Here is a 9,537-nt window from a genome sequence, read left to right as displayed (position 1 = left end):
AATTTGAGGGACACGATGAAGCGGCAGTGGCCAGCAGACTTGAAATCCTACATGGGGGATCTTGAGACAACAGACACCTGGAGATAGCGCCACAGGTGAGAAAAAGAGGCGAGCGAAAGAATGGAGGCGAACGTTGAGTTTAGAAAGGGAGGGTAATGAGGTTTTTGATTGAAATTTTTATCATCTTCAGGCAAATGAAAACATTATTTATGCATCAACGAATTTGAATGACTAGCAATGGGCGGGGCTTCAATTGGGAAGCCCAAATGAAAAGGCAAAATATCAGAAATTGAAGGCTTTTTTATTTTAAACGATTTATATAAACATCCGTTAAATCATATCACACGCAAATCATCAAAATCTAAACAGTATTTGTAGAATTTCAATAAAAACCACATCACTGTTCATATCGGTAAATATTATTCCATCGTGTTTGGAAAAACTGGAAAATTGGAAAAACTATATAGCCTATTTTACTCCAGGGGGTCCCAGGATTACCCACCCAAAATTTTGTTGTGATTGGTTCAGCCGTTTTTGCGGTACCTGGGAACGGACAGAAGGACATTTGGTGAATTATAGTATGATATACAGCCAATCGCAACAGACACGTCTATCATTTTGCATTCCGGCAAGGCGCACAATGTTTGCGTTATTTATGTATTTATTTATTTTCGTATACATAGTCGAGGCTCGTTGAAGGGTTAATACATTGAACGGATAAGGACGTAACAGACAAAAACAGGATGCAAAAGGAGCAGGAGTCGGGTTTTGTTGAAAATGCAGGAAAACTCACAGCAGTTGTAGTATTCATGGTTTTATGATGCGTTATTCTAATCCAAGGATGTAAAGTGAAGAATTCAATCTTTTACACCCCAAAGGACATCGGAATGATTCTCATTTTCTCTCTTTTTATTCTTGCAGACTGTCACAATAAGTGCAGATTACATGATGTCACTGAGGCATCTTGACCATGGTACGCCGGAGTATTGGTCAGTGAAGTCCCAGGTAAATTAAGTTTACATCATTACATTGCAGATATGCTCAACAGCAGATGCATTAGCCTTCGGGTGACCAATAGGGTGCAGGTATACCCAAGATCACATTTTACAATTCAATACGTTTTGGCTCAACGGTCGTCTGAATGTTAGGATGTGAAATGACAAAAGACGCACTTGTTTTACTTTAAGAGATTGTAGAGTCTGAATGTTAGGATGTGAAATGACAAAAGACGCACTTGTTTTACTTTAAGAGATTGTAGAGTCTGAATGTTAGGATGTGAAATGACAAAAGACGCACTTGTTTTACTTTCAGAGATTGTAGTCTGAATGTTAGGATGTGAAATGACAAAAGACGCACTTGTTTTACTTTAAGAGATTGTAGCCTGAATGTTAGGGTGTGAAATGACAAAACATGCACTTGTTTTACTTTAAGAGATTGTAGAGTCTGAATGTTAGGATGTGAAATGACAAAAGACGCACTTGTTTTACTTTAAGAGATTGTAGAGTCTGAATGTGAGGATGTGAAATGACAAAAGACGCACTTGTTTTACTTTAAGAGATTGTAGCCTGAATGTTAGGGTGTGAAATGACAAAACATGCACTTGTTTTACTTTCAGAGATTGTAGAGTCTGAATGTTAGGATGTGAAATGACAAAAGACGCACTTGTTTTACTTTAAGAGATTGTAGAGCCTGAATGTTAACATGTGAAATGACAAAAAACGCACTTGTTTTACTTTAAGAGATTGTAGAGTCTGAATGCTTGTGTTATCTACCGGAGGAGTCTTTCTACCGTCCACACGACCACAATGCCGCGTGTTCCCTTTCCTGGCCGCTTTAGGTGCATCTCCGATCTGCAGTGCGGCTTCACAACCTTTGCCGCGCCAATCGTGGCACCTTTGTCAAGGTGGGCCAGCACCTGGGCACGCTTGAGTACCTCTTGCCAGAAGAATACACGCAGACCCTTAAAGTCCTGCACAGCAGTGCCCCGGCCAGCCCACTGAAGGAGGTCAAAGCAGTAATTCGTGAAGATCTCGGCCATGAGGTGTGTCAGAAGGGGTCGGGTTTTGTAGTGGCAAATTATGCCATGTTGGCCTTTGATAGGATACTTATCGTAGCGTAATTATGGATATCCAGGATGACGATTTTGTGTATCTAGGATTGCCTTTTCTTGATGGTGCACAGGTGGTGCAATTACCTTTTAGTTGTCTCGTCGAATAAGTTGTGTAGTGCAATGTTGTTAGGTCGTGCAAAAATATTGTACTTGTGAAAAGTGCTCGAGGCGAATGAACGAGTGAGCTGGGACATTGTTGGCCATCTGTTGGCCAGTTTTTGCATCGAAAGGTTCACTGCCATTAAAATTGTGCAAAACATTTTTATGCCTCTGCCCCCGAAGGTGGTCGGAGGCATTATGTTTTCGGGTTCTCTCTCCGTCCGTACGGGCTAAACCTCGTTTTTCTCGGCAACCACATGTCTGATTGAGAAAAAACTTTCAGGGTAAGAGTGACACTCATGCAGAATGATGTTCTGATAATTGTGACGTCATATGTCACGTGGTATGGCAGCCATCTTGGATTAAACGCAAATAATTTAAAAAATATTTCTCGGAAACCGCTGAATGGAAAAAATTGAAACTTGGCACATTGTAAAGTACTCTCAATGGGGAACAAAAGCATGATAATGATGTCATCATAGGTGAAGGGGTATACCAGCCAAAAATGTTTTCATCGAATTACTTATCCTAAACATCTGAAATTGCATGCACATGTTCTATGACCCATTTGTATTGAAATATTACATTTATGACATCATAGGTTACATGGTTTGGCAGCCATATTGGATTTAACCTAAAACCTTTAAAAATAAATCTTCTCCGAAACCACCAAATCGAATGACTCGAAACTTTACCTGTGTCATTGACTAGGCATGGCAATTAATAGATGATCACGAAAACATCATTGGTCACATGGTGTGGCAGCCATATTGGATTTAACCTAAAACCTTTAAAAAATAATCTTCTCCCAAACCACCAAATCGATTGACTCAAAACTAATCTGACCCGTGTCATTGACAAGGCATGGAAATTAATAGATGATCACGAAAACATCATTGGTCACATGGTGTGGCAGCCATATTGGATTTAAGGAAAATATTAAATAATTATATCTCTGAAACCGCTTACCCTATTGATGCGAAATTGTACAAATAATTTGGAGGCCACATTTTGGAGGAGGCCACATTTGGAGGCCACATTTCCAAGCTGGCCTCCAAAGCCAGTCGCCGACTGGGCATCCTCCGTCGTGCGAAGTCCTTCCTCGGCACACCTGAACTCCTCACCACATACAAGGCTTTCATCCGCAGCTCAATGGAATACTGTTCTCCCCTATGGGCTGGTGCTCCTGCCTCACACCTGGCTCGGCTTCACGCTGTTGAATCCAAAGCTTTCAAAATCATTGGAATCTCCCGCGATGAAGCTATCTCTGAGGGCCTTTCACTCACTCACCGCAGGCAGGTAGGTGGTCTTTCTGTCTTCTACCGACTCCTCTCTGGCCTTGCTCCCCCAGCTCTCTCTGTGCTCTGTCCCCCAAATATTCCTACAGGTCGCACAAGATCTGCCAGCAACCCTCTGATGGTTAAACTGCCAAAATCTCGGCTGTCTGCTCACCTTCACTCTTTCATTCCTCTTTTCTCCCGCCTCTGGAACAAACTCCCACACTCCCTTCAATCCCTCTCCTCCCTCCAGGTCTTTAAAACAGCTGTTCACCACCATCTCTTATCTTCCCCCATCCAAAACCTTGATCTTTTCTACCCCCACTAATTCACCCCAGATCCACCTTGTTTGAAATTCCAACTTCTTTCCTGGAAATCCTGGCAGTGTCCATATGTTTATACCTCTCCCACCCCCCCCCCCCTTCACATGCCTCCCCCCCAAAGCCCTCTCCCTCCCACAGATCTCTCGATGTCTCCATGTCTCTCGGTCCCTGCTCTCAAATGTTGTGTTTGTGTCCTTCCCCCTCTCTCCCCATCTTGTCTACCGCTCCCGATGTTATTTGTTTTATGTGTCTGTTTGTCTTTCTGTGTGATTAATGTTCGCTCTTTCACGAGCCTCGATCTTGTATACAAAAAATAATAATAATAATAATAGTAATAATAATAATAATAATATCATCTAACACCACTGTTGCATATAGTTTGAAAATGATGTCAGAGGGCACGTGGTTTGGCAGCCATCTTGGATAGAAAAACGAACCTTATCTGATGAACACGAAACTTCCTAAACGTGATCCCCTACCCATACATATACATAGTGTACTTTCTTTTTTGTCACAAGGTCATATGTCACATTGTGTGGCAGCCATATTAGCTTGAAAGCCGATATTTAAAAAAAATCCCTTCTCTGAAACTGCTTCACCGATCGATGTGAAACCTGTCATGGCTGGTGAAAATGGAAACATTCCTCGCTTGGAAACAGATGGAGGGATTTAAATCAAACTTTTTTATTTTTAGGACGGTGAACAATGGCATTTACCCGTTGTGGAACTCTGCGGAGGCATATTGGTGACACCGTCGCTATGTTTTAGTTTTGCTATATGATTATAATGAATTGTAACACACCAACAACTGAAAATGGTTTTTAGTTTCAATCTTTTTTTTTTTGAGGCGCTAAAGTTTAAAAATTCAATCTGACCGGTACCGCTCCTAAACATTCTGGACGGAACCCTCAGCCATCGTGTAATCTGTGTGACGTCATCCAGAGAACGATTGTTTCAGCACTGCAATGGAGAGGAGACCCTGACGAGAGACTTGTAAATAATAACTGGAAAGTAGTATAGATTTATTAATCGTTCATCTGAGCTGGAATGGTCGAGTTAAGTCGTGTTTTGATGTAACAGCTTTCTTTCATTCTTGTAGTTAATATGAAAAATGTAACGAGGTCATTTTAAATTTTAAGCCGAGGGTATACAATTATCATTTAATGTTTCATGGACAGCACATCGGCACGGTGTAGTGCGTTATATACGAGCCCGAGGAAGTCCTTGGGAGGGTAGGGGAGAGGAGGGAGGGATGGGGAAGGAAATGTGAGGGAGGAAGGGAGAGATATACTGCACATCATCTGGAGAGATATACTGCAGGGAGAGATATACTGGGGGTGGGAGGGGAAGCGGGACACTTTGATAAGCCCCTCCGTTTGGGGGTGGATGGAGAAGGGAAGGAGGACAAATTTACCCATGCAAAGAGTGCTTTAACCTCAGCGTTGCCCAGGTGAAGAAGGAAATTATAATACCCTCTGCCACCAGCACCCCTTCCCCTCCATCTTCCTCCCCCTCTTCCTCTCCCCCGCCCCCCGCGTGAGGCCACGGCCACATCGCCTATGTTACCCCCTCAACCCCCCATGCACGACGGAGTTCCTTGGGGTTATACTATACAAACCGTACGAGGATGGCAGGGCGAGTGGCAGCCCCTTGATCGAGTGCATCATGAAATCAGTAACGTTTATTGTAAGTTTACTTTTGGATTTATCTGTCTGACTCTAAGGCTTCATGACAAATACTGGCTACAAAATCCAAATTCTAGTACAGATGTCCCTCACATATGCCGAATAATGCGTCTCAAGTGATCGTCAGTATTAATGAAATATTCGTGAAATGCCAGCCATACTGCGGTCATGCCGATGTATGAATGCCTCTGTAGACGTATCCAGTAACACCTCTGATCACGCTGATCACGGAAAACAAAATGGAAAGTAGGAAAGGCGGTGTGTCGCATCGCTTGGTCAATGTGTGCGTCTTGACACGTAGATGTAAAATGCTTACACGCTGTCAGTTTCCATCACCTGGCAGGGAGGGAAGGAAGAAAGAGGGAAGGAGGGAGGGAATGACGAAGAATGAGTGAGGGTGTGAGGAGAGATGGTAATTGCAGGGAGCATTATCACAGCTATCAAATCAAAGTTGCATATCATTTAAATGCGAACCAAGCATGCAATTGGCGAATTAATATTTTATGTTAAAAAGTAAATCGTAAATCTTGTTATGGTCGAAGACGAAATCGCCATTGTGCAGCGTGTTTGAGCACTGGCCCTTTCTACCGCGATACACTTCCACATGTAAGAGCGTTCTACAGATGACGTTAAAAGTGTCACATGATGTTCTCCGTAGTATTAGCGGCGTATTTTGGTGGCGGAAAAATAGGGGTACAAAACACGTCTAAAATACACGATAATTTTTGTTTAAAAGGTTTTATTTAAGAAAACGGGGATGAATAAGGTACGTGTTTCAAGAAACAAAATTTATTTATTAAACCAAACGTGAATCTTTGTTTCAGTGGACCTTCAGTAGTTTGAAGAGTTTTGTATAAAGGGAGGCATTTTGAACAAATTGTGTCTGTGCTTGAATTATAAAGGTTATAAACTTGTCACCTTTGAATCAAAATGAAACACCATCAATGGTATTTTGACCGTTGGAGATTCAGTAAAATTCCCCGGCAGTTTTATGGGTCCTTTTTACAACATGAATGTAATAGTGCAGCAAAGAACACTGAACGGTGTTATCACAGTGTGTAGTCATGGAAACATGCTCCAGAAATTTATCCCAATTTTACCCCAGAGCAAGAGTGTTCTTGGGAATCAAACCAGAGCATTTTAACCCATTCCTGCTGTGGAGTGCTGTTTGAAGAGCCTTGCGTCCACTATTTGCATCGATATCGGATTACAATTGAAAACTATAGCTGTGTCACAGTAGAGTCTTGGTACATTGAATATGTAGAGCATTATTACAACGAACAGCAAAAAATATTTTTAATCGGTCAAACCATCTTCGATAAAATGTACAATTCTTACATATCTAGGCCAATGCAAAATGTAACGACAATGAGCAATCTGGGATTGCATATCCTCACCCAGACTTGATTTGTGTGGTTTTAAAGTATGGATTTTATAGCCGTATGTGCATTGTAATGGTGCATACTTTATAGACGTGCTTAGTTGATAAAATAGAAGATTTACTACTGGCTACCACTAGGTAGCGTTTGTGGCCTACTTTAGCACAATTTGTGCAGACAGACAGAAAGACAGACAAACAAACAACTGGTGTGAAACTGGTGTGGTATCTGGTGTGATACCCTCTCCTTTGGCAAGGGTAATGATTCTGCTGAGTCAAACCAGCACGGATAATTGAGCAATTAGTTCCTTGTGACGAAGCCAGACCAAACTTGCTAGTCTAGTAGGAAGACTAGGTCCCCCTGCACCCCCCGGAGATATACTTCTAATCAGTGTTTCTAGATTGGAAACAATGTGTAGAAAATGACTAGCTATGGCCCCAAGCTGAAAAAATGTCCCACATACCATTTTTATGCAAATTACTGCTGCCATTATCAAAAAAACGATTTTTGACATATCTCAGCCAATATTGCAGATAATTGAAAAATGAAGGTGTCTAGACCCATGTTTTGAAGGGCATAGATCATGATAGAACTATTCATAACATGATTACATGTGTCTATGGTATACTAGTATGCATATTAATGCTGTAATTACAAAATAATCAGTTTTACAAATGATAAGGATACGTTAATACTGCAGATAACTTAACATGGTACATAAGGGGTCTAAACCCAGGTATTTTCAAGGTTAAATGTCAACAAGATGCTCCTGAGTCTTGCATAGGGGCGGGACATTGGCAGTAACATTGGTACCACTCAACTTTTCTTCCCACCATTGACTTTGTATTGCGAGAGATTTTCACTTGCTTATTTAAAGGTTTCTCACCCAGCCCACGTAAAATCTACCAACTCCTGCTGTTAACTCCCAAACATATTTTTTTATGTTATCCAATCACAGTGCAGAAATGACAGACTAGAGATCCAAATTAGTGCTGCTATAGCTGCCATTTTACATTTCCATCCATGTAACATGCGCGCTCGCGCGCTCGTATCAATTGGTAATGTCGCGCGCTCGTATCAATTGGTAACGTTGATGTTATTGAATACCTCAGTTGAAAGTTCAGTCTTCCATTCCATCTGTGTGTTGTTCTTGGTATTCATCCTCCAATCTAGCCAGGTAAGATGCTAACTATAATGTTACTCACACTCTTGACTTCAGTTTCTGCATGAAATCATAAACAGGCAGAATAACAGCTGAGCCAGCTAGCACCATGTTAGCTAACGTTAAAGCTAGCCTCATCTATGTACAGTATGTTCCTAATGTCGGTGTAACTTAAACTTTTGTTAATGCCAAACATGAGACATATCTGTTGACTTCTGTATATGAATTGAACCAGAAAGAGGCACGACAGCTGAGCTAGCTACAGTAACTTAGCACAATGTTTCATTGGCCTAGATAGCTAACGTTAGTGTGGAAGAATTTAGATGTTTTAGCTATTAGCACTTTTGATGCCACTAAACATGGTTTAGTCAGCTAAAAAGTACCCTAGTGTAGAACATGACTCAGAACCTCTGTTACCTCACTGAAAACTCAGAGCCTCCTTTCACAGGCACTTTTAACATCATTCGTGATTTCTTATTTGTCATTTAACAGTGATGGTAGACATCGACAGCAAGCATGCCCAAAAGAAAACGGAGTGTAGAACCTGCAGCCCAAAGCTCTCCTCCTACATGCATCCTTCATGTACCATCCATGTCTGATCATGGGGATTTCACGCCCCTCCGTAAAATTAAAGGATCTGCTTCAGAAAAACTGCAACTGCTTCAAAAGATCCGGGATAGACGTCTCAACCAACCGCATGACTCCCCATGTCGTATGCAATCAGTATGTGATCAGATCCCGGCAACTCTTCCTGATGACCTAGAAAGAGTAGGATATCACAGCAAGTGTTATAAGCACTTTGTCCGCCACTTTCATCGTCTGGGAGATGATACAGAACCAGGGCCATCAACCTCATCATGGCATCACTCTCCTCGTAAACCAGGAGGTTCTGCTGAACCCATCTTCCCGCCAGAGTGTATATTTTGTGAGAAAGTTGAGACCAAAGATGCTCATCGCAATACTGAGAGGCCTACAACCTTCCCATCCTTTAAAAACAAAGAAAATGCATGGGAGCAAATCGAAACACGGGCTGAGAAAATGGGTCTCTATCGACTCCATCGAAAGGTGAAAAACAAAGACCTCTTTGCATGTGAGGCCAAACACCATCCGTCATGTTTTAAAGCTTTCCGCACAGCATTCTACAACTATGAGCGTGCGATTCACAGAGCCGAAGCACCAAAGGAGCAGGCTTGCATGTCAGCCGCCCATGAAAAGGCATTCAACTCAGTACTGGAACACATTCAAACCCAGGTCATCCAGCAGAATAAAGTTCTACAGCTTTCTTCCTTGCGCTTGCTCTATGTCGAGGAACTGAAACTGAATGGATATGAGAACTCAAATTATCGGTCAGAGAAACTACTGAAACGCCTACAGAATGACCCAATCAAGGAGCATATCCACTTCACGAAGGTTGATCATGACAAATGTGATGTCATTTCTTTCTGGCTTGTGCACAGCTCAAACATAACAGTTTCCAATGCTCTCGCACGAGCATTCACACT

General features: G+C 41.9%; 1 protein-coding gene across 2 annotated transcripts in view; it reads left to right on the top strand.

The window, feature by feature from the left end:
* ADCK1 (aarF domain containing kinase 1) overlaps positions 1–9,537 on the top strand; it is a 99,614-nt gene that overhangs the window by 44,963 nt on the left and 45,114 nt on the right. For both annotated transcript variants that reach the window (XM_068130668.2, XM_078786230.1), the window contains exons 2-3: positions 922–1,005; positions 1,838–2,041. In XM_068130668.2, the coding sequence (XP_067986769.2) occupies positions 922–1,005; positions 1,838–2,041 (288 nt within the window). The remainder of the gene's footprint in view (positions 1–921; positions 1,006–1,837; positions 2,042–9,537) is intronic.

The sequence above is a fragment of the Myxine glutinosa genome, chromosome 1, assembly GCF_964187855.1.
Source record: "Myxine glutinosa chromosome 1, kmMyxGlut1.1, whole genome shotgun sequence".
Lineage (NCBI taxonomy): Eukaryota > Metazoa > Chordata > Myxini > Myxiniformes > Myxinidae > Myxine > Myxine glutinosa.
This window is presented reverse-complemented; position numbering and strand designations above follow the sequence as displayed.